Genomic DNA, 27593 nt, shown 5'->3' with positions numbered 1-27593 from the left:
ATGTGCTTTGTGGGTGAGGGGAGAAAATTTGAAGTAGTCAAAACTGCAGTAAAGAAAGCGATGGAAGAACTGTCAAAAAAAGAAATTTTGGCTAGCCAAAGCCCTTCAATGTTGGATGATGAATACTTTGATTTCACTGAACAACTGAGGAAAAAAGTGTTTGGTGCAGGTTAAGCAACTCAGTAAAATTCAAGACATTGTGTGGCCAGGAAATGAATTTGGAAAATGATTAACTTTCAGTGTGATTTTGCCTTTTTTTATTTCTTAACAAGGAAATCATTTCGTTTCATTGTATATTTGATTATTATTAACAAATAAAAATGAATCTTATTTCAAAAGCATTTTTTATTCTGAATCCGTATAAATCCGTAAAAATAATATCGATTCGATACTTTCGGATCGGATTGCAATTCGAATAATATTTTTCGAATTGCAATCCGATCCGAAAGTATCGAATCGGATTGCAATCCGAAAAAATAATCCGAAAAAATTTTAACGAATTTTTTTCCGATACATTTTTTTCGGATCAAACCAATCCGTAAGTAATTTGAACCGTTTAGCAAAGATAATTCGGTGCACAATCCGCAAACCGATAAACAGTAACGGATCGGCGGTCTCTACTTTTAAGTGAAAAAAGTTCGACCTTGAACGGTAAAATTTTGGTGTAAAGTTTGAACATTTGAACTAGAACACATTCGAGCTAGTAGCCCTAGTATTTGCAATCCACGTTGCTGTATCATCCATAAGTATAATAAGCCTCACATTTATTCTGCTTCTCTAATAATACATTGTCAAAAATGACAAGATTTTTATTTTCTGATAATAATTCTCTAGAATTCGAAACACCTGATCCTGACTCATAAATATTCAATATCCCATAGACGCCTATTTTCTTATGCTGTTCCCTCAATAAGTGAAGAAACAGATACACCTGTTTGCACTATTGCTTTATCATTATCAAAAAAATCTAGATATTGTTTCCTCAGGTAACTCCTCCTCAAAGGCTTTATTTACAATGTGATAATCTGTCTGTAAAAGACTTTTTCCAAAAAACTGTCAACCTGTTAGCCATCCTGGATTAATGAAAGATTAAGTAACAGTGTTGTCTTACCACATTCAGATTTACTAATAATTACACCCCTAATACTTTTTGGTAATAATGGAGTATTTTGACGTTTGTGTAAAGAGTCATTCCATGAATATTTTTTAATGTTCATTTTACATATACAGAAAAATTTAAGTTTACATAAAATGAAAAAATAAAAATTGGTGAATTTATATTTGATAACCAATATCTAACACTGATCTTATAAAAACAGCTAAAGATCTAAATGTAAAAAACTTAAGAGATGTATATCTATGAGATGTTACCAAAAAAAGCCTGGAAAAGCAGAATCTTTAACTTTGACTCTGTGAAAATAGTTGAACACATTAGGTTGCTCAGTATAAAAAGCAAAAAGAAAAGTATTATTTTGATTGCTATGGTTTTCCAACTTCTAAGGAGCTACAAAAATACTTAAACTATCCAAATTACTACAACACAGATCAAATCCAAAGCGGCGATCAAGTATTTTGTTGACATTTGTGTTAACATTTTAAAAGATGAGGGAAGGAACTATACTAGATATAATTATGGTTATAATTACAATTAAATAAGGAACTATACTAGTTATAATAATAGATGGAATAAATGGAAGAATGATTTAGTGCTAACAAATAATTGTGCCAGAAATTTTTGTAAATTTATTTATAACTTATATTGATGAAACCAGGTAAAAATTCCCAGGATTCTCATGTAATTAATTTAAGAATTATTAGGTTTAAATTAACTGACCTTAAAATTTTGACACATTTATGATGATTTTTCAAAGTCTCATGACTTGAATCAGCAATGTTATAAAGATACATCAACAGCATCATCATTAGATTTTCTTGAATTTTTAGGAATTAGATGTAAAATAATAAGAACGACCTTGAGTTATGCTGAAAGACTTTATGTCTTTCAGCATAACTCAAGGTCATTCTTATTATTTTAAATCTAATTCCTAAAAATTCAAGAAAATCTAATGATGATGCTGTTGTGAAAAAAAATGCAGCAGCTGTTGAAAAAGTAACACTTGATAGAATTTATTGGTGGAGACCAGTGAGTGACAACTTCATTGGAAGGAAATTTTAAACTTTTAAAAACAATAGAGTCAAAAGTAGTCTTACTTATACTTACAAAGAAAAAGTAATGATAGACTTGCTCAGAGATAAAAATTTGTTGAACTTGTAATAAAACAAGAAATATCTTCAAGAAAGTCCAACAAAATCTTACGCATGGTTGGGTGATGCAAAAAAAAAATCCAAGAGCTGACTCATTAAAGTCTGCAAAAACTGGAGAATTTACTTTTCCTAGCTTTTACAAAATATCTCAATTTCTAGGATCTTGAACAATATTTTTCTGGGATGATCATGTTTGGGATAATAAATATGCAATTAAGATTTAAAAAGTTTAAAGTTTCATTTATTATATTAAATTGAAATAATTAGATTTTCTGTAACATAAAAAAGTAATATTTGCACAATCAAAAATACCAACATTAAAAGAATTGCTGTAAAGAGTTTAGACTAAACTAGTTATTCAAAACTAATAAAGGCTAAGTTGATTACATTAACAGATGATTATTGTAGTGCTGTGTACATTGGTTAATTTGGGACAAGTGCTCCACTTAATGGACTATTTGGAGCTGCAAAAAAATAAAAAATGCATAAACATGTTAATAAATTGCCAACATTTAAGGAATTGAAAAGTGTGGCTTAAAATCTATGCCTAAGAAAGGCTTTGGTATAAAAATTAAACATATTCAAAGAGGAATAAATTTGAGCAAAGTCCATGGCTAAAAAATTATACAGGTAAATTTATGCCTAATCACCCAAAAAGTATCCAAACCAGATGCAATAAAAAGGCTTATGGTATTTTCAAGCATTAAGAAAAAGTCTTTATTCAAAATATTTAATGGAAAGGTAGAAAAGGTAAATCTGTAAAAAAGCTAGTAATTCAAAATAGTATTACATTTGAAGACTATGAAAACTTCTTCTTAAAGAAGTAAAATATAATGAAATCCATGAATGTTATTTGTAGTTATAAACATGAAGTATATATTGAAGAAGTAAACAAGTTGGCTTTAACTTCTTAAAATGATAGATATATAATTTTGGATGATGGCAAATATATGTTGACATATAAACATAAATTTTTAAAAAATTGTATATAAAATATATTGAATGAAATTCAGAAAAGTTTTGGAATCAGATGATGAAGAATTCACCCTTTCTAAAAATGGTTGTAACATGAAATGAGGAAGATCTAAAGTATGTAGTACTACAAAAACTAAACTTGCTGAAAGAATTCATGATAAAAAAGGCTAATTAATATTAAATTATGTTATTAACAACCTAACCTTGAGATGCATCTACCTACTTATGTATTTACTGGTCCTGATACAAAACTAGATTAAAGACTTAATAAGGATCTTACACTTAGAGAATTGAGCAAATCTATGAATATAGTTGACAATGATGCATACATATGCTATCTATTGAATAAGGATAAATCAATTAGAAATAACATGTGACAAACAAATGTTGAAAGAAATGGATGGTATTGATAACTTTACATTAAGAGAAAAGTTAGATAAACCAATTGTTGAAAAGATTATTGAAACAAAGATGAAAATTGGGATGGGATTGTCAAGTGAACAAGACCACTTGAATATCTGGTTCTTCAAAACAAAAAAACAAAAAAAGCCAGTAACCATTGCACAAAGTGTTAAAAAAGCCATAAGAAGTGTAAATACTTATCACCACATGCCATGCCATCTCTAGTGCTAGATCTTTTTCAATAAACTGCATAGACAAGTAAAAAGAAAATATGCAAAAAGAAAAGTCATTGTTAATGGTGCAGATGAATTGGGCTGTTGATCATTGTTAGTGGTATAAATGGGCTGCTGATCTCATTGCATTCTCCAAATTTAACAAAGATGTAAAGCACTTACTAGCAATCATTAATATTTTTTCCAAATATGTCTGGTTAATTTGTGTAAAAGATAAAACTGGTAAGACTGTAGCAAAAACATTTAAAACTTTATTCAATTAAAGAAAATCAACTAAAATTTTGTTGATAAAAGTAAATAATTTTATAATAAAAATGTACAGCCTGACTGAACTTTACTCTGCAGAAAATAAGGAAAAGTTGAGTGTAGTAGAAAGATGGAACTGTAAAATCAAAGGAAAACATGGAATAAATTTATTGCCAATTCAACTCATGTATAAATAAACATTTTGGATGATCTAATCATAGAATATAATAGTACTATTCATTCTTCAATAAAGATGACACCTTTTAAAGCTAGCTTGAAGAAGAACAAAAATATAGAACAATTTAAAGTATCAGAACAAAAAAGTAAGAATAAACAAGAAAAAGTCCATCATTGAAAAGGATTACACAACTAGATGTTCTCAAGAAGTTTTTAAAGTATCTGCAGCGCATAATAGAACTCTTGTGGTATAAGATTAAAGGTTATAATAATGAAGAAATAGCTGGAAGATTTTGCAAAGAAGAAATGTAAAAGATAAAACTTTTAGGATTGAAAAGATCTCAAGAAAAATCAAAAAAATCATTAGCAAAATGGATTAGCTATCCAGATTTATTTAATTCATGGATAGATAATAAAATTTTTTTTGATATTCCATGCTTACAAACAGTGATATGTTATCTAGTAAAAATACTATATCACAATTAAATTTTCTTAACATGTTATTCCCTACTTAGCTATCGATTTCTTTATTCTTCTTGCATCTTACATAAATTTTTCTTTCCATTTTATTATACAACAGAAACTTTTATAAATTTTTGTTTTCTGTTCTGCAATGGCTGAGATTCAACCATGATTAAAGTTGATGGTTGAGCATATCATTAAAGATGGTTGATGCATATTGGGACTTTTTCAGGTTAATTTTAATGTTTAATGGTAAACCTATAGTCAAAATTGACTTAAACATGTAAGGATTATTCAAAAATTTCTAACACTAATTTGACCATGTATTAAAGGTTAAAGACATGGTTAAAATGGGCTGAGCCAGGACCCACAATTTTCTACTACTGGTGCAGAACTAAGCTGAAATCAAGATACCTTAATGCCTTTGCCCCATAAACAGAAAGTGGTTGAATTGTTGGCTTAACTAAAAATAAAGAATATTTTACATAGTAAAGCTTTTAACACATTTAACATATTATGTACTGTAAACCCAGGCTATATGGACATCTTGGGGCAATTATTGTTTTTAAAAACAACATTCCTGGAGAACATTTTCTCTATTTATAATAAATTACCCATGCGTCTTGTATCTAATACAAAAAGATATAGAGCTTTGTATGATTGTGAGCATATTTTAAACTTTTTCCATATGTATTCAGAATGCCCTAAAGGAGATGGATAACTTTCTACAAGGGTTTGCATTACCAATATTTTTAGACTTGGCAACCTTGCCAAGATTACTGAGCTGGTCTTGCCAACTATTATTTTCAAAAAGCAAGGTTGAGTGTCAACTACATTGGCAATTCACAGAAGCAGGAGCAACTAATATCTAATGAAAATAAACTTGTATCTAATAAAATGCATCAACTTTTTGCATTGTTGTCTATTTTACATAATTGCCGACTTGTGACAAAATAACATTCAGCAAGATCAGCTCTGTAATCAGCAAGTCTAAAAAATTCAGTAATGCAGACCTTTAATTTATTATATACAACTACTACAAAACAAACTTTAATGATGATCCAGTTTAAAAGCAGTCCCACAACAAATACTTATTTCAGTATTTTGTTTTTTCTAAGGAATATTATTTTCTCCATCATTGTCATTTGATACCGATTTAGATATCAATATGTTGTTTCGTAGCTTCAAATGATTAATCATAGCAGTAGTTGAACTTCTCCATCCTATGTTTGTGTTGCACCTACCACATTTGGCTTCACCAATATTTTTTTCGTCTTTCTTAAAAAAACTCCCAAACCTTGGATTTTTTTGACATGGCTAAAAAAACCAGAGATGAATTATCTAAGAAAATCTAAAAAATTTTAACTTACCACTTCAAATTATGCAACCACAAATTGTAATTATATTATATTTATTTAACTGAATATTATATTTATTTATTTGCAAAATATTAAAAATTATCATTATTAAGATTATTATTAAGATTTTTTTTTTATGGAACAAATATGTATTTATATTTTTAAGCAATCTAAATAAACGACTGTTTTCTAAAAGCAAACAAAAATAATGTCACACAAAATAAAAACCATACAAAAATGCAATTTAAGTTTTCCACTTCAAGGTTATATGAAAATGCTAAGAATTTTTTCCGTTTGCAAAAAGAGAAATATTTTTTTCGCTTGCAAAAAGAGAAATTAACAGTACTTTTTTAAAAGCTTACTCTGCCTTTACATTTTTGAAATTATTCGAATATTGGAGAAAATATTCGAATATCAAATAGTAAAAAAACATGCAAATATATTCGAATATCAAGTATTCTAATACTCAAATTGGATGGTCTACATACATACAAACTTAGGTGTTGTAATATGATATTGCTATTAAATTTAAACTTACTTGAGACCTAAAGATTCATTAAATGAATTTTGATTTTGTAAAAAATGTTATTAAGGTGTCCAAATAGCCTTGGTTAACAACAAAAGTTGACACCTTACATTTCAAGATAAAAACATACAATAATTTTAAGTGTGAAAAAGAAAAAAACTTTAAATAAAAACATCTGGTGGATAACAAATTCTACACTAAACAAAATAATATTCATTACTCTAAATCACTTGTATCCCATAAGCTGACTATTTTACCAAACTGCATATTAGTAATATTTTGTGCCATCATAAGTTTACAAAAGAACAAAAAAAAGTATATTTTCTTATCTCATATATTTAGGCTTAATTAGACTAAAAATGATAGCATAAACTTAAGCATTTTTAGATTTAAAAAGGAAAAATAACACTAAAGCCCTAACATTAAAAAAATAATAATGTATGAAAATTTATAATTTCTAAAAATAAAAGTTGTTTAGAAAAATTATTAATGTTTTCTGTTTTATAATTTGATGTATAATTCATGGTCAGTTTGTACAACTCAATAAGTGATTGACTTATACACTAGCAATAGTATTATATATATTCCATAAAAATATTGCTTTTAGTGAAAAAAAAAAATAATAAAACTATAATAAAAATGAAAAACGATAATGAGTATCATTACCATTAACTTCTTTTTCAAATGAATGCAATCCAGTCTTATCAACTTGAAGTATGTTGAATTCTTCTTTGTAGAACTAATTAACCAAAAATAACAAAAAATTAAAAAAAATTAAATGACAATGAAGTAACATCCACACATTTTTTTACACAAACAAGTTACAGAGTTATTAATAATCTTTAAAGAGTTCAAAACAATAAGAAGGTAATCACGAGTTAAAAATCAAATAAACTTTGATACAGTTTAATATATTCAATACAAAGTTCTGAGAATATTTGTTAATATTATCTGCATATATAGTATAATCCACTTTTTGTTTTCCTATGCAAACATTTATAAAAAATCCTCTAAAATTTTTATAGACTAAAGGACATATTTCTATAGAAGCTTTATAGAACTTATTAAAGAATCATACAGAACTCATATAAACTTTTGAAACATTAAAGAGCCTTTTGTTCTGGGATGTTACTAAACTTACATGTTTCAGAGTCAGTACATTTACATTTACAAGTTAGTATATGTTCACTATCCACCAAAACTAAAGGAACACAATGAAATTTATAAAAACATTATGGTATGTTATCTGCTATTTCAATTTCAATAGAAAAAAATATTGATTTAGATAAACTATAGTCTAAGCATCTACTTAATGATAGATGGTAGACATTATCACAGCAATATAATAAAAAATAATTGCATCAAGTAAAATTATATTATTATTATTTCAACTTGAAAACTAAAGGAACTTTTGAGAATATATTATCAAAAGCATATCAAACTAGTGATTAGTGACATATCCATTATTTTTAACAACTTCAGTACATCTATAAGACAGACTTGATAGATTTGTCAATTTGAACTAGTTTTATTTGTTACTAGACATTTTGAGGTTCTTGATGCAATTCTTCAGCACTTCTGAACCTACAATGCAAATACATTTTTTTATCAAGTTGTTTACATAAATTCTTAACAGGTTTTAGGTCAGGAGAATGTGCAGGCCATTGGATTACAGTAAATTTAATTGTATTGAGCCTTTTTTAACAAGCTCTAATATTTGTTTGGGATAATTGTCCTGTTGAATGTTCATAATAGAGGCATTTTTTCCTCTACAAAAGCTATCATTTGATTCTCTAAAACTGAATTATATATGTATTTGTCCATTACACCTTCTATGCAATAGCGTGGTCCTAATCCAGAAAAACCTGAAAAGCAACCTCAAACCATCAAACCTTTGCCACGATTCTTAGAGTGTAAATTGGTTTTAATCAAAACCAACTTGTCTTTCACATTTCATTTATCACTTGAACCTTTCAGTTTTTTCTGTTATTTCTGTGGAATTTTGCAAACATGTTTTTGGTTCTTTGGCAAAGAGAAAAGTTTTTTTATTGCTCAACAACTATACAACCCTGCATCATCCAAAAATCACCATACTGTCATTATTCAACTTTGTTGTTCCAGAATTATAATAATTGATGATTTTTTGTTTGAAAATACTATTATAATCATTACATGCCATTTTGTCATCTTTTAGCTAATTTGACTGTTAGTTCCTATTAAACAACAATTGTAGTGTTTGATGTGACATAAATACTATCTATAAAACTATTATGTCTTCTTTAATGTTATTTAAAACCCCTATCAAGCCCTTAACTAAAACCCATATTCCAAAATGAACAATTTATGATTATATTGCAATACCTATATGTACTTTTTTATGTTCTTTTATACTGTTTTGTTTTCATATACAAAAAATTTTAAAACAGAGTGAAGTGTGAATAAAACAAGAGTGTATTACACACTTATTAGAAAAAAGCATATCTTATAAAAGCTTTTCAGTTAAAATTGTTTTACAATTACTTTAAATATTTTTGTTTCCTGGAAAAAAAATTTTGTTTAAGAGTTCCCTTAGTTTTGGAGGACAGTGTAGAAACAGTACTGCAAAAGTGTTTCTGATAGCAAAAAGAAAAAACCATTTTATTATTAATTTATTATCATTTTTTAATGGATATTTTTGCAATCATAGGATCCCAACAGCTTTATCTTTTTATTTTCATTGAATTAAGGAAACATATTGGAGAACATGACAATTTATACAACCTTAATAGGAGCATAGAAAAGTAAAATGCAGTTTCTGTAAACTGTTAGTTAGCAATTTAAAATTGGATTAATCTCAGATTAATATTAACTTAAAATAAGCAGTGAAAAGTTCTAATTAGTAAAAAAACTTAATATTAGGACATACTTTAGTTAAATACTTTGAAATCCGATTTTGAATGATAGTTTTCTGTAAAAGTGTGTTAACAGAAGGACGCTCACTAAAAAAAAAAAAAGCTATTTATAATTGTATTATCTATCAAAAATTTTCTACTAATTTACTATTTATTAATTCTCACTTTTCTCAGATAAAAAATTACAATTAATTATGCAAGCAAGAGGTAATGTTTGTACTAATTGAAATGAAAAAAACTGACAATAATATCAGTCACCCCAATAAAATGTTAAAGCTTTGACCTTTCTCAAGTATTTTTATGATATTTTAACTGCTAACTTTACTTATACAATCTTTACAATTAATAAAGCAATAATAAAAAGAATGGGGTTTTGAATAAGGTTTTTTAAATTAAACTTGCCAATACTACTATTAAAAAAAAAGGCTGAATGCATAAATGCTTAATAAAATGTCAGATTTATCTGTTCAAATTGATTGCAGTCGATTCCTTAACACCCAATTATTCCCAATTCGATTTGATGAAATGTCAGATTGCCATTTTGACCCCCACCCACCCAACACAATATTGTAACTCAAAAACTGAACATTTTACAAGTTTTTTAAAATCATTATTTTTGCAAGATTTGATGATATAAATAGGTGATCAATAAAAAATTATTTTTTTGATACTCAGTTTGATCTAAAAAATTTTTTAAGCATCTAGGAACATAATAATATACCTTATACTGACATAAAGTTACGACATTTTGAATAATGGCTTGATATATCTTTCTTTTCTGAAAATGGAGGGTGCTACATTAACATCATTAAGAGATGGTTATATCTAATGGAGTAACTGCAGCAAATATAATATGAACATTGAAAGCAGTCCAATATGCAGGCTTTCTTGAAGACGCGTGTAATAATGTACTTACTGCTGTAAAAAATAAGAATGGTACCCTTTGAGCTGATCCAAATGTCCCGCCTACTTGGAGTGAAAGCAGATAAATTCTGTTGTCCAGAAATACATATTTTAAATTCCAACTATGATGTCAGCAGAAACAAATTGACTTTGAAGTTGTTAAAACTACTGCTTTTATGCCTTAGAATGTATGTTAAAAAAATGCTCATTAAATCTGACTTAATGGAGACATCCGTCTGAAAATTGTTTAACTTGTCCCTATATTTAAAATTAGTTAAAATATCATGCAAATATCTTGCATAGTTGTTAATTTATTGATACTTTAATGTTCATTTTTATCTCATTTTAACATATTTTGTTTAAAAGAATTTCTACTGGATAGCTACTATCAAGATTATTAGCCCCAAATTAATTTTAATAACCCTTGGGCACCTTAGAAGCAATTTTTATTTATATTAGTTTTTACCCAGACATGCCAGCTGATGTTCATACAACAAAAATTCTGATGGCAATAAGGCTGACAGTGAATCACTATAGTAGTTCACAAGACAAACTCAAAGTTTAAAGACTTTCTATCAGTAAATAATTATCAAAAAAAATATTTTCTAAAGTTGGCAAATTAGATTTCTTATAGAGATACTTTTACTGTTTTTTTTTACATGATAATTTGCTTGATAGTTTACTAAAAATTGCAGTAGGGTTTCATTACAGGTTTCCAGAATTAATAGTTCTTTAAGTGCATATTTCATAAGGAATCTAAAACATGAGAAATTTTAATAATTCTGAAAAAAAGCTTATTTTCATAAACATTTATTTAAACACATGCAAGGTTTCTTGGTAATAATCTTAAAAATAAGAAATAACTTCTAGTAATAAATAAGTTTCAGCAACAAAAACAAATTTCTAGTCAAAAATTATCTTTCTTCACTAAATTGATCAATCATACTTTTCAATTACATTTAAAAGGATAGGTAATCTGGTTTTCTAAGGATGTTTGCTACAATACAGCTGACCAATCCTTGTGCATACTCTTGATATCTTATTGATTTTTTGTACCTTCCATCTAGTGATGATGAAAACTTTGATGTGATTCTTCAACCACTTGTTCACTGAACAGCTCTAAAGGCATAATATTTGTGACAGTTAAAGTATTTCTGACGAAAGACAGCATGGACTTTAGTAGTCACTTCCATTTGACATTACAAGATACTTTAAACTAACCAATCTATTCCAATATATCATCTTTAAGGTTAAAGCCAAAATATGCACTCACAAATTGGTTGAACTTCCGTAGGATTTTAATGACCCCAAACCTTCTCTCAAGTTGATCAGTTTTTGACACTCATTCCTCTCAAATTGTACATCACGGTAAGAACTCTGTTAAATATTTAGAAGAGCTGTTGGTCATTGATCACCATTTACTCAATACTTTTCAGATCTTAAACAAATTATTTACACCCAACCAAAATGTCTAACTCCAATAGAGGAATGATGTCTAGAATTTAGGTGTCATCAGATCTAGTAAGTATTGGCATAAGAACATTATTCCCAGACAGTTGAGGTTTAGCTAAAACACTTCCAGAATTTGCTGAATATTTACATGAGTCTGTTCTCTACAATATCAACTATTATTTGATGTTAGACACATTTGTCTTAAGCTATTCTTTGAATCAAAAGTTGATTTAGATTTATCTAAAGCTTCATAAAAAATTTAAAAAAAAAAAATGGGTGGAACCAATTTTGCACTGAATGATTAATAATTAGTCCTGATCAAATCCTTCAACCTGACGTTAGACTATTCATGTTGAGCTGAACATATATGAGATTGAACTAGGTGATTTCATATAAAATAACCCAAGGGCAAAAAATACAGTCATTTTTAAAAAATTGATTGTTTAACAGGCTGCTGCAAGTGTTCAATTAACTTTTAATGAATAAGTATTATTATATTAGCAGTATTTAGCAATTAACAATATTTAAAAACTTTGAGGCACAATAACTCCAAAATTTTTTGAAAACCGTCAAAAACAACTGCAAAATGGATTATTTGGGTGAAAAACGGACTATACAAAACATCAGGTGATCACCTTTTTTACATACAAAGTTATGAAAATCAGAAAAATCTACTGTAAACTCCAGATACTCAATTTTTACTTACATTGATCAATATAGATTCAATCATAACTTTTGAAAAGCTTTATCAATCAAGCTGAAACTTTCAGGGTTATGTTTTCTGCATAAGATCTTTAGGCGGTCATATAAATGACTCAGTCTGTCCACAGACTTTTGCTCTGATATTTTTTGAGATGAAGTTAAACAACACTGGAAACAACACTCCATTTGTTTCTGCTGATATCATAGTTGGATTTTAAAATATGTATTTCTGGACAACAGAATGTGTCTGCTTTTACCCCAAGTTGGTGGGACATTTGGGTCAGCTCAAAGGGCACTATTCCTACTTTTGACAGCAGTGAGTACATTATAAGACAGAAACTTTATTATGAAAGAGATCAGTAACACATAATTTATCAGTAACAAATAAGATCTAATATCTGTGTAAGAAAAAAAGACTTTCAAATATTGGAAAATTTGTTATGCAGAAAGCTAGAAATATGTAAAGGGGTTATTACGACTAAAGATACATAGATGTTAAAGATACGCAGATGTTAAAGATACATATATGTTAATACAAAGATGTTAAATTAGAAATGTAACATAGAAATTAATTAAAGAACAATTTATTAATTAAATTCATTAGTTTTTTTTCATGTAACTTAAAGCATATATAATAGAGCATATATTTCAAGTGAGTTTCTTATCAAATTTTTCCACTCATTTTTACATAAAATAATGAGCACTTTGAAAAGTAGCTTTACATATTTGGCATGTTCAATAAGACTTTTTATTAATACTAACACAAAAAAGTGTGTTATTTCCATATAAAGTAGTTTCCATTACACCTTACAACATCTTTAAAATATTCATACAAAAGTTTTATTCCAAATCAATCAGCTGGTTGTGACCTGAGCCACAGCAGCACAGCCTTCTTAATTTCTCTTCTGCAGATATAAAATCATAAAAAATCAATTGACAACATTTCACATTGATCAGTTAATCAGGCTATATATTTAAACCAATGTCACTCCTACCTGATTGTTTTGAAATGGAACTAAAATATTTGTATGACTATTGTAAAGATGTTGTAAGGTGTTTTGGCTACATTACATTGAAATAACACACTTTCTTTTGTTATTATGTAATAAAAATTATTAGTGAATTCCAAAGAATTTTTGAACATGTCAAATATTGGGGTGCTTCTTTTGCAACATTTAAATATATCTTGGGGCACATTATTATTTGGTTCTTAGTAATAAAAAAAGCAACTATGTAAAAATATTATAAATATCTGGCAACATTTAGAGGTCACTACCTAAATGTAAAGTTTTGAGTTAAAAGCTTTTATTTTCTACAGGATTGTTTTGCATAATTACAGTGGCTTTCAAAAATATATAAGGTCATTTAACTGCTTTTAACAACTATTTAATAATCTCTAATGATATATTACATTTATCAACCTATTTACTCTTTCTGAGTCATTTAATAGTAAATTAAAGCAACCCTATTAATTACTTATCAAAAAATGTGTCAAAATTATAAGGTCAATTAATTTAAACTTAATAACTATTAAATTAATTATATGAGAATACTGGAAATCCTCGCTTTGACTAATATTTATAAATAAATTTGAAAAAATCAATTTCTAACTAGTATTTCAAGAGATACTTTAATTGGTAAATTCTTGGCACACCAAGCAGAAAAATGGGCAGAAAATCAGTATCATAAGAATTTGAAAGGCAAATAGTCTATTCAAAGACAGTACAAAAAGTTAATGGGAAATAGCAAGTATATGTGGTGCTTCACCATGCTGCATCTAAACAAAGCTAAAAAACTATTGACTTTCAAATAATGTAAAAGATTCACCAAGAGTTGGTAGGCAGTCAAAACTTAATTCTACAGATCAAAGCTTATTGTAATAAAGGTAGATTCTAAAATTAACTACCAAAAACTGTCAGAAGAGTTTAGCAAAAAGGCTGGTTTTATTAGTGTCATAGCATAGTTAGGTGTTTAAAAAAAAAGGTATTAATTGTTATACTGCTGCCAAAAAACTACTTTTAAGGCAACATATTACTCTTCAACCCTGACTAGTAAAATTGCCAGATCTATACCCCATCAAAATTATTTGGTCATGGATAGGACAAGAAATTATAAAGAAAAAATGTGGAAAGCATTACACAATTGAAACTTGCACTAGAAAAAATTCTGAAGGACTAATCTATGCATCTGATTGAATCTATGTCAAAACATATTCAAGCCTGTGCAAAAGCATGTGGTGATCATGCAAAATACTGAATTAAAGCATGACCTTATACTTTAGATAATTTTTTTTTATTATAATCTTTTGAACTGATTATCTTTTGTGATTGATTTTGGTACCAAAATGTTTTTTTTTTTTTTTAATATTTTTTTTAATTTTGGTTATACAATGTATTCCAAATAAAAATTTAAAAAATTATCTTTTCTTTTTTTATCTTTTTAAAAAGCATGGAAGTATTGTAGCAATCACTAAAAATCTAAGTGACCTTATATTTTTGAAAACCACTGTAAGATAGAAAACTAACTTCAGTAAAAATTATAACATAAGTAACTCCTATCAATAACACAGGAAAGAATATTTACATTACAACCTTATTTATCTTTAATGGTAATAATCATTTTTATTTGCTTTCATAACCACTTTTTTTTTAGATTTGGGTATTGTTCAAGTGCAATATACTTATCTGTATTTGATTTGTAAATCAAACATAGACAAACTTCTAACTAAATAAGAGAAAAAATCTTTAAGAACAAAAAAAAAATTACAAAGAAGAAGAAATACAAAACATAAGGAAATAAGACAAAGTCTAGATTGTAATATCAATTCAGTTTTATTTATCAAGAGCTAATAATAAGCTGTGAAGAATTCTAAAGAGTTTAAAATGAATGGCATTAAAAAAATGGCATTCCTCAAATCATTCATTGAGATGAAAAGTTGCTTTAGGATAATGATGGTAGGGAAACTATTGACCACTTGGCAATTTTGGTATCCAGAGAAGGTGTTCACCAACTGCTTGGTGATTCCAAGCTGCTGCCAGGCACATGAGAGGTAACAGTTGCAGCTGTGCACAATTCTTTGTTGCAGAAAGGGATCTGCGACAAAATAAAATGCATAGATTTTCATACAACAGTATAAAAAACTGGACCAAGAAATAGTGCATGAATGTTAATATAAATAAATTGATATGAATAAAAGATGTAGAAAAATTTACTTGGTTTCCTTCTTGAATCACATACTTGAGAATTAATTATAAGCTGTTATTCTACACTTGTTTGGCATTTCGAAAGGGCCTGAGATCATCATCTAGAGCTTTCAGAAAGCCTAGATGATCATTTCAGGGAACCTGACAGACCTCAATGAGCTAGATGGATGACAAAGATCATTTATGCCATAAAAATATGGATGTATATATGATATATGATATACATATAATAAATGATATATGTATGTATGTATGCATGCATGCATGCATGTATGTATGTATGCATGCATGTATGTATGTATGTATGTGTGTTTGTATGTATGTATGTATGTATGTATGTATGTATGTATGTATGTATGTATGTATGTATGTATGTATGTATGTATGTATGTATGTATGTATGTATGTATGTATGTATTTATGTATGTATGTATGTATGTATGTATGTATGTATGTATGTATGTATGTATGTATGTATGTATGTATGTATGTATGTATGTATGTATGTATGTATGTATGTATGTATGTATGTAAGTATGTATGTATGTATGTATGTATGAATGCATGTATATATATATATATATATATATATATATATATATATATATATATATATATATATATATATATATATATATAAGCTGGAATACCTGGTGCAATGTGCTAGGTTTTCCAGCTATTAGTAGTTATGAATTTGTAGTTATGTAGTCATGTTTTTGGGGACTAAACCACACAGCAGTAATGTAGCTTTTTTGCAACAAACATATCAATAAATAACAATCTTCTCACCAAACAAAAACCTGTCTTTAAAAATTTTCTTGCTCATTTATACCATATACTTTTCCAAAAATATCCCTCAAAAATTGTCATAAAAAACTGCTAACACATATTTTCAATTTTTAGGTTTTCACTGGAAAAACTATTAAAATATCATATTAATAATTTATATATGTAAGACCAACAATTATAATATTAATATAACTATATCATATAATTATATCATATAAATATTATAATTGTTGCCCTTATATATAATGTAATCATATACTATTATCATCATTTACGTTATTATCTAAATAAATTTACTTAAGTAATTTGGTTTTAATAATTTTGCGGTTAGTGTTTGTAAATTTTGCAGTTAGTGTTTGTAAACTGTTTAGTTTATCTATTTTTAACTTTATTTTGTTCTCTTTTTTAAGTTTCCTTGAAGGAATATTTTCTTTATACCACCTTTAAATAGTTTGAAAGTAAACTATACATGATACAATAATATACATGATAAAATAACACAATTTATGGAAAAGTAAATTGAACATGAATGTTGGTGCAATTTAGTCCCTTGAACTGGTGATACTAAAATTATGACATGCTTACACTCCTTTGCAAGAATGTTTAAATCAATTCTAGTTTTTGTATGTCTTCTGAAACTAAAAAAAAAACAAACTTTAATACCTTGGATTTCTTTTCAAACAATGTGCAACTAATGATTTTAACTCCATGGAATAATCACTTGGAAGTGCAGGATAAGAACCTCTAGAAAGTAAAACTATTACACAAGAAATTATGTATAATGTAAACTTGTATTTATTTTTATCTTAAATTAAAATCACATAGCTATATAAAATTGAAAAAAAAAATTATAATAACATTTTCTAGTTTAAATGCTACATAATCTCTGTATGCCCTTCACCCAACCCATTTTTTTTCCAGATTATAAAAGATTTTTGTCTAAAATGAAGGAATGTTATTGTATACATTAATACTGATAGTAATAATGTAATAACTGATATTAAATGTAGTTTCAATATTCTGAAAAAAGAACTCCAAAACCAAATTAGATAGGATCATTCCACATTAAAAGAAAAACCTAGAGGTACTTCGCAAATGAGTAAATTATATATATATATATATATTATATATATATATATATATATATATATATATATATATATATATATATATATATATATATATATATATATATATATATATGTATATAACTGAATTTAAAATATTCAAGTATAAATAGCATTTAAAATATTCAAGTAAATTAACTATTAAATATATATATATTTTTTAAATGCTATTCTCTCAATTAAGATATGAAGATCAATATATGTATAATCTTGATTGGTGCATCTAAAAAGTGAAGTTAGACAACAAAATCTATTTATTAGAAAATGCCATTTTAGGATTACACTGTTACCTTAAAAATTTTCAGAAACATTTATTTTGTTAAGAAGTTTATTTAGTATGAAATCTATAAATATTCAGCACTTTAGAGCACTTCCAGGATAGCCTGAAAACTCTTTTATATAAGTTTATATTGTCCATCATTTTTTTTATAGAGAAAACAGTAAGAATCAAAATTGTCTGTCTCATTTGATGGTGAGACCCAAAAATGCAATTTTGATCCTAGCATGGCCTTGTCACAATACTGGTGGCAAGAAAACTGGTACCAAAAAGAGAAATATAGCAATTAGCAAAATTAGCAAATTTTCAATGAAAAGCATTCACAATAACTTATAAAATGATTATTAAAGCAAAATCAGTACCTGATAATCTTCATTACCAACATTTTCATGTTTTCAGCTTCAAACTAAATATTTCAAAATTAAGTTTATCTTTAAATTGTCTAGAAAAAAGGATAAAATAAAAAGCACACTATACTGAATCACTGAAACACAAACTAGATTTACAAAAGCAATTTAGCAGATTTAAGGATTCCAAACACTTTCATAAAGACAAGGGTTTATAACTAAAGTAAAAGTTTATAATCTGGATAAAAAAAAGTTTATAATCTGGATAAAAAAAAGTTTATAATCTGGATAAAAAAAAGTTTATAAATATATTAAAAAGTATACTGTAGTTTCTTTTTGATTGCAGCTAACATATTAACATTATCATTACTTCTATGAGTGAAAAAGTTATGTTCTTAAAACTCACACTATTAAGTTAAAAAAGAATTGTAAAAAGTTAAATTTCTGACATAAATCAATAGGACAAATCTTCATAATGTTTCAAGAACCATATCTGCTTACTAGCATTTTCGAAAGAAAAATAAAAACTTAAATAGTTGAGAACAATTCCTTTAATAATAACTGTTGCATAATACATTAAAGATAGCTTTTAAGTTAAACATTCAAGACAAAATTTTAAAAACAAAACTACAAAATCTTTTAAAGTTGTCTTTTAAGTGTTTTTATAGTCTGAACTTTTATGAAAAGACATTTAGCTGTTTTCTTTTTTTTTAAATTATGACCATTGTGAATGATAAGAATAAGTATAAACTGTAAGAATATGATACAATTAAGATATTTTAGTTGTAATCATGCAAAATGTTCATTTAACTTCCTCTTGCAAATTTAAACTAGACCAAAAAAAATTTATGAGGCTGAAAAGCTGTTTGCATTATATATCCCCTGTAGGGATTGAAAATGCAGGGTTTTTTTATTATTATTATTATCATTAAAATGAATAGTTTAGTTTTTTTAATTTTACACCTTTTCATGAAACGTGTTAACATAACTGAAATGTAAAAACATAAAGAGCATATTTGTATTGTAATAAATGTTATAAACATTTAATCTGAATAGTTCTATTATTTCTTTGTTTTCAGAAATAAACTCTGTATCTAGTTTTTCATGGTCAAACTTTTCAGGAACATCATATCATAGCAGTCATTGCTAACTTCTTTTCATACCATCAATAAATACATCAATGTCTTCAAGATTTAGTATGACTAGATTGAGTATGACTAGTAGTGTAATATTAAGTATGTCACTCTTTAGCTTGCAACTGTGAGGAGGGAAGATGAAGAAAATTGTAAACATTATCTTCAAGTTTTACCCGACTCAAACACGCTACATTCGAACAAGGAAAAGAGCGAGTCAACCAAAAACACACCAGGTGGACACTAATGTCTAATGACATGAAAAATGAATGAGTCCCATCATTAATGATTAAAACTGTTTTTGCAAACAAGACTTGAAACACAATGGTATGATTTTAATTAGTAAAGTTCTAGAAAGTTCTGTAGCTATTCTGATATAAAGACTAATAAAAAGAAAACTAGTAAATCTTGTTTTAAAGAATACCATGACTCAGCAGTTGAAACTAAAGTACTAAATGAACTTGAAAAAGAAAAGAAATCTATTGTCAGGACAAGAATTCAAAATACCTGCGGACAGATAGAAAAGGAACGGTTGAGAAAACTTTCAGATTTTTTTTGACATTTTTTTGAAAGAGAGATTTTGGTAGATTTTTTTGAGCCCTCTCTTTGGAGAGATGTTTTCGGGAAGATTTTGATGAGTGTTTTTATTTTAAAGAGAGTTTTGAAGATGTATTAAGAAGAGAATGGAATATAAAAGAACTTTAAGAGATTTTAAAAGAGGATTTTATGAGAAAAGGATTTTTGAAGATTTAAAGAGAGTTTAATGAAAAGAATTTATGAACAATTTAAAGAGGAACTTATAAGAAGGATTTGGTAAGGAAATGTATATGACTAACTTTCAACTTGCGTTACTATAAGTATTAATATATGGTTATTTGTAAGAGTTAATATTAAAAGAATATATATATTGATGAGAAATAATTGAGAATATCAATTAAGAAAAATAAGTAAGAGTAGAAAAATCAGTCAATAGTATTTTAAATTTTGTTTGCATTTTGAGTAAGGAAATATTATTATTAGTATTTTTATTTTTGATTTGAGTTAACAATTGTTATTAAAAAGTCTGATGCTCGTATCGCGCTTCTACCATATCTGCGTTACACACTGACAGTCCTACCTTGCATTCTATCACACTCTATATTTGCGCTACCATTACACTTACATAGATCCAACCACCACAGTTATCATAATTTGCAACTAGCTACCTGAATCACTTAAATAAATAAAATAAATATTAAGAAAATCCACCGTCCTCACACAACTAATGCTGTTGAAAGAAGATTTATATTTGGTATATTAGAAGATTTGGTATATTAGAAGAATTGGTATATTAGAAGATTTATATCTAATATACTCTCACTGAGAATAAATTATGTGCCCTCTAAGAAAAATAAATAAACCCGTCATTTCGAAAAGGGCACAAGTTACACTTTTTTCGAACTTCACTTTTTTGAGTTATTTTATTTATTGAAATGTTTTACATACTTCATTTGAAAAAGGAACATTGCCATATACCAGAAGTCAACTTTTAAGGCAAATGAAAATTTAAGTCTGTTTGAAAATGGCACCAGTCCTGGACTTATGCCGCTTTCACGTGAAACGAAGCGCAACTGTCAAATGTAACATCACTTTATGGAGATTATATGGATAAGCTTTAACATCACTAAAATGGAGAATCGTGAGCTTGCCAAAAATGCTTACAAATCTATGAAAAGAGTGTCTGGTATAATAAACAGTGAAAAATATAAACATACTAATATAAAAAAAGCTAAAATTGCTGGAGAAGCTCATAAAAACCACAAAGGGAATGATGTGGCACCAAGGCATACAGGAGCTTCTTGCAGATTAGTTTTTCCATCTTGTTATTTTGTTTATTTGCTCATGATTTTTTACCACCAATAATTAGCAGTAAATGAATACCTTAAGATAATAGTATAGCTCTTATACTATTACCTCAAGATAATGTTTATTGTTTTCTTTGTTTATAGATGCAATTCAAAATGTATGGAGCTTAAATCTGAAGATGCTATAAAAAGTACTATACAGTTTGTTAAGAAATTTGGTAGCAAAAACGCCTTGACACATACTTGCAGTCATTAATTGAAAAAAAGGATATACAGAGAAAACGTCCTAGATCTGAAGAACCTAAGAAAAAAGAATTTACCTTTATTTATCACATTAAGATAAACGGTGTTAGAAAAAAAGTGTGCAAGAAAGCATTTTGCAGTATGCATGGAATTTCTATGAAACAAGTTAGACATTTATGTGTTTTCTTAAAAAGAAATGAGAAGCCCATAGATCACAGAGGTAAATCTGAGGGATCATGAAGCAACCCATTGCCTGGTGATACATTAATTAAAATACAAGAGCATATTGAGTCATTTCCTGTTAAGCATGTGCACTACTATAATAAAGATGCATCATCTTATTATTTAGATGAAAAACTGAATGTGAAAATTATGCACACATTATACAAACAAAAATATCCAGATTATCCTCCCAGCAAGCACCCAATGTTGAAACAACGTTGTAATAACATTGATCAATGTCTATCAACGTTATTTCAACATTGTGTGCTTGCTGGGCTGTTAAATAAATGTAAATTTTACTTTAAATATTTTCAGGAAAATTTTAGCTTATCATTTGGTAGAAAACAAATTGATGTCTGTGGACTGTGTTTTGAATTAAACTAAAAAATCCACATATTAATAAAAACGCAAAAAGAATCTATCAAGCAGGTATTGAGATGCATAAAAGATAAGCAAATAAGTTTTACAAAAAAATACAGGAAGTAAAAACTAAGTGCAAGAATGATCTGAATGTGTATGGGGTTGCATTTGATTTTTTGTAAAATTTGCCACTTCCACATATCCCTGTCCAGGAGATTTTTATCTACGTCAATTATGACTATATGAGTTTTGCATACATGATCTTAAAACAGGTAAATCAGTATTTTATTCTTATTGTGAAGGAGTTGCTAACAAAAGTTCCAATGAAGTATGTACTTTTGTGCTGGATTATATTTAAAAATATATTGGCAACAATGCCAAAGAACTGCACCTATTTTCTGATGGTTGTGCTGGCCAAAATCGGAATCATGCCATGGTCCAGGTTCTTTTATCACTGGTAGCTGAACTAGGTAGCAATATAAATGAGATACAATATTACATACCCAAGTGAGGTCACTCATTCCTGCCAAATGATAGAATGTTTGGGACAGCGAAAAGACATATTCAAAAAAATGACAGGATTTACACACCAACTGAGTATGAAAATCTTATAGCTGGGGCCAACAAAAACTTTGAAATAAGAAGACCTAAAACTGAAGATACTACTGACATAAAAAAAATGGTGGCCAAAAATGGTGATATCTGTGGATTCCTATGGCAAAGGAATACCCAAGGACAAAAAAGTAACTTTTAGTATTTCTAAAGTGTCACATTTTACCTTCTCTAAAACCACACCTGGTCTAGTGACAACACTTGAATCAATAGATTGCTTAGTTAGTCTTGATTTCCAACTCTTACAAAGGATGGGTACCAAGCTGTCCTTACCATTAAGTAAAACTCATGCCTATGCTGGCAAAGTGCCAATCAATGAAAAAAAAATATCAGATTTGAAAAAAATAAAAAATATATATTCCATATTCAATAGTAGAGTATCAAAACTTCTATACAGAAGTTTTTGCATGGCCAACAATTTCAACAAACAATGAATATCAAGAAATAAAAGATGATTAACTAAAGATTTTTCTGAAAATCTTTGGATTTGTATGTACAAAAAAGAATTCATTTTGAAAAGGGCATTAGTCCAGAAGTTTATGTTAAAAATATCTGTATAATTTATTCATTTTTTTTAACAAATAAAGTTCACAAAAATTACATATGCTTTTTATTTATCTACTCCTATATTTAGTTTTATAAGCACCATAGACTTTTTTGATAAGAAACATATTTTTGTTGATCCTGAAAAGTGTTAATTAAGGGACTTGTGTCCTTTTTGAAATGACGAGTTCAATTAGTGGGTACTTCATAAAAATAATATGTAACAGAGCACATTTCATTAAATAACATTTTTTTCTTTTTTTTAATTAGCTGGAAAAAGTATTTAGTTTTAACTCACATAAGATAGTTCATTAAACTTAAAAGATACTATTGAAACTTTTAAAGAATTTTGATTTTAATCTTATGAGCTGACTTAGTGATATGTTAAATCATGACACATCTAGAGAGAGCTTTTGACTAGAAGTTAATTGTTTAGCCTTTTTTAGGAAGATTAAATATTAGTAAACTATTTATTTAAACATCAGGGTTCACAAAAACAATTATTTATATCAAAATCCAATACTAAAAAAATGATTTCAATATAACTTACAGCATGTTTAAGAGTAATTAATTCATATAAGACACATCCAAGACTCCAAATGTCACTGAAAAAAATTAAATTTAAAAAATAAAAACAAAGTTATAAAACAAAACACTGACTTCCTAAAATATTTGCTTTTTTGAACAGTTAGAGGGAGTAAAAAAGGGACTTTTAAGATTTTATGTTTAAACCTTTCTGTTTAATTTCAAGTTGCACAATATTATCTCTTAAAAGTAAAATATAATAAAGATAAGATTTAAATATGTCAATGACATATATACATATATACACATGTATACATCTGTCTGTCTGTTTGTCTGTCTGTCTGTCTGTCTCTCTCTCTCTCTCTCTCTCTCTCTCTCTCTCTCCCTGTATATATATATATATATTTATATAAATATATATATATATATATATATATGTTTATATATATATATATATATATATATATATATATATATATATATATATATATATGCATATATATGTACATATATATGCATATATGTACATATATATACATGTATATATGTGTGTATATGTATTTACTTACTTGTTTATACATATATATGGGTGTATTAAACATATATATATATATGTATGAATTTCCCTTTATACATATATATGTATAATTTTCCTTATCCATCACAAAAGAAACTTTTTCATGTGAATTGCATTAAATGTTGAATTTTGTTAACAATGTTAACATTCCCTTCCAATTTGTTTTAGATAGGTGATAAAAATTTAACTCACTAAAGGTCATAAAATTTCTAGTGATTAGATATCACTTGCTAGATAGCACTTGTACATGGATAATTTGAAAAACCTCTATTTTGTTTTTGACTTTTCAGTATTAATGTGCTAAACATAAACAATATTTTAAAGTTTAAGTAAATAATATAATATGCAAGTAAATGTTTTAAGAAAATGTATCAGGAGATGTTTAAATAACCAAAATAACCATTCTAAAGAGAATTTAAAATTTTAAAAAATTCTTTATGGTTTTTTTTTATTACTTAATTACTCTTTAAAACTAACTTTTTTTTTTTCTATTTCTAATTGCATAAAATAAAGTAATTAGGTAGACAAATAAATATCATTTTCTATGAGTCTTACAAATTGAATTCTTTTGTAATTATTGTTATTTTTAACAATAAGTTTACTTTAGTTATAGTAAAGTTGTGTTGATGTTACATAGTATATCATTCAAAATGAACAAATTAAATGATGCCCCCCTACCAATTCACTCCAACACAAGTATGTCTGCTACTCATTTAAAAGTTTACAACATTTTGTTTGACATCTGATAAGAAATTGTCAACAAGACCATCTTCAACAATATTTGGTCATGGCAGCAGAAAAACAAAAGAAGACTCAAATAAAACTGGCTCATACTTACCAAAATTTTACAAGTATCATGCTGCTTGATCTACTATCTTAGTAAAGGTGCTCATGGAAATCATACCTGATGGGATGCTGAGAAACAACTATTATTAAAGATACCTGTTTTTTATGAAAATGCAAGCATTCCAATGATAACTTATTAATCACAAAAAGACAATTTGAAAATGCAACCATTCCAATGATATTAATTATAAAAATGCCAAGGCATTTTGTGATAAATTATTCTCTCAAACATTTTCTCTACAGGCCTCTATTGTAAAACAATAAAAATTCAGATGATGCATGCTTTCTACAATCAATCAAACAGTTAATAGTTTGATAACATCTGGTGCACACAAAAAATTGCTGCCTTAAAAAGTATAACTGTTAGAGAAATGCTTTAGCAACCATAGTTAAATCTTTTTTAAATGCAGATAAATGAAGATTGATAAAACCCGAGCAATCATAGTACATGAACAATGGGTTGTTCCAAAACTTGCCAATTCTTTATTGAAATTCTTAGCTAGTGCTATTACTTTCAAATCAAATTATGTCAGAAAAATGTCTAACTATGATTGTTGGAAATGCACTTGAACTGAAACATTTTGGAAATCCTTCATAAAAACTAGAAAATATCAAAAATCTGTCAATATTTTTAGCAATTATCAGATATAGAATAAATTACTTGTTAAGCCAAAAACTAGCATGGATGAGGCAATTCATTCACATTTCAATTCAAGTTCATTCAGTACAGCTGCACAAAGTGTCACTGACAGTTGTAGAGTAAGCCTTGCCCACTCAAAGCTATCAATCCAACAGATGATTGCCTAGAATTTGTTGAACTTTTTTAACTCAATTTAAAGTTGGTGAGAAACCTACAATTCATTTGCAGATGTCTGATACAAATATCCACCTAGCATTATTCAATTGTAGTATGCCAATTTAATTTAATTTATTGATGATAAACTGCTGGCTTTGAGCATAAAAATCTATTGATAAACCTAAATTTCCAGCAGCAAACAAACATGCACAATTTACAGAAATTCACAGACAAAAAAAAAATGAAAAATTTCAAGTAACTCAATTACCATCTTTGAAAACTGTATTATAATATTATCATTACAGGGATCTTAGACTTAGAGTTGATTTTCAAAACATTTCCTAACCTTATATAGCTTCTAGTCCATTTGGTGAATTTTTAGCTAATGTAATAAAGATAATTTTAATATTGCATGCAATTTTATTTACATTCAATTTTTTTTTTTGTTTTAAAATAGTTTGTTTAGAAATAGAAAAATCATCAATCCTTCCATAACTGTTACTTAAGAGAAGAAAGAAACTTATTTCGTGTTATAATGCAATAGGAGCCAAGTTTTTTCCAATATTTCGTGGAACAAAAAGAGAATTAGCATCAGATGTAATTTTTTTACAAGGCCGGAGATATTCTTCATCTTTTTATCATTACAAATATCTGAACATTTTGTTTTCCCTTTAATTTCTCAGTAATCAATTGTTTCTCTTTTCTAATTGACTTTTTATTCTTCACAACTCAATTTTTATTGAATTGTAAAAAATCTTGCTTTGTTCTTAACCATGTTCTGCAAAATTTTGTGATTGGCAAACGCATTTTGAGCACACAATTTATTAATCAAAAATTCAACAAACTCTCATGTGGTTTTTATATCTTTTGTTTTATCTTTTATGATGATACTTTCTCAACTTCATTGACTTCATTGACTTCATTAAATATCTCCTTAAGAGACTTTGAGAAAGTTTCTCTTTTTTAAACTATATTTTAAATTCAACAGTTTTTGTGTTTGTTAAAATCCATTCTCTTTTTCAAATCAACAACTTTGTTTATAAATGGTAAATTGAAAGTAAAAAAATTCATTAAAATAAATACAAGGAAAAACTTATGTACCTTAAAAATTTATTTTATGTAAAGTATTTGCATGAATCAACAATTAACAAGTATTTTTCTATATTGTAATAAACATCTAATATGCAAATTAATATTGACTTGCACATGGAAAAGGTTTGGGAAAAAGCAGAGATTCTCTTTGTTAATATTAACAAAGAGAATCTCTGCTTTTTCCCAAACCTTTTCCATGTGATAAAGGACACATGCTAAAATTTTGTGGGACATTCTCCTACTTTGGTATATTGAGCAGTAAAAAAATCAACAAATGATTTATTTTAGGCTTGACTGCTAGCAATCAATCTGCAAGAGCACAACATTCTTCTGTTGGAACTTCACTACTAAAGAGAGCAAACATTCAATCAATACCAAAGATGCAAATTAAAAACCTTATATGTACTCATTGATACTATTTTATTTACGGCTTCATACACCAAAAGTGATTAATTTAATTGTAAT

The 27593-nt window shown here is 27.4% G+C and overlaps 2 protein-coding genes and 1 pseudogene across 11 annotated transcripts in view; 1 reads left to right on the top strand and 2 right to left on the bottom strand.

Annotated features, from left to right (window-relative positions):
- LOC149892084 (uncharacterized) overlaps positions 1-27593 on the bottom strand; it is a 176521-nt gene that overhangs the window by 2298 nt on the left and 146630 nt on the right. The gene's annotated exons all lie outside the window — the stretch shown is intronic.
- LOC145182634 (serine/threonine-protein kinase Nek1-like) overlaps positions 1-27593 on the bottom strand; it is a 124457-nt gene that overhangs the window by 60434 nt on the left and 36430 nt on the right. For 7 of the 10 annotated variants that reach the window (XR_016450210.1, XR_016450211.1, XM_090080281.1 and 4 more), the window contains 6 exons: positions 23843-23897; positions 18351-18394; positions 17248-17328; positions 9550-9622; positions 7311-7383; positions 5175-5223 (listed from right to left, as the gene is read on the bottom strand). Coding sequence is in view for 6 of the 10 variants with exons in the window: in XM_090080281.1 (XP_089936407.1) it covers positions 5175-5223; positions 7311-7383; positions 9550-9622; positions 17248-17328; positions 18351-18394; positions 23843-23897 (375 nt within the window). In the remaining 4 variants the exon portion in view is untranslated. Of the gene's footprint in view, positions 1-5174; positions 5224-7310; positions 7384-9549; positions 9623-17247; positions 17342-18350; positions 18395-23842; positions 23898-27593 lie in introns of those variants that run through there. The other 3 variants (XM_090080287.1, XM_090080288.1, XM_090080286.1) reach the window with 2 other exon arrangements.
- LOC149892096 (uncharacterized) lies at positions 21137-23208 on the top strand (annotated as a pseudogene).

The sequence above is a fragment of the Hydra viridissima genome, unplaced genomic scaffold, assembly GCF_058129835.1.
Source record: "Hydra viridissima isolate aposymbiotic clone 2 unplaced genomic scaffold, HvirCarnegie_v1 scaffold_2, whole genome shotgun sequence".
In the NCBI taxonomy this organism is placed as follows: Eukaryota; Metazoa; Cnidaria; class Hydrozoa; order Anthoathecata; family Hydridae; genus Hydra; species Hydra viridissima.
The sequence above is the reverse complement of the archived record's forward strand: the minus strand, read 5'-3'. Positions and strand labels throughout refer to the sequence as shown.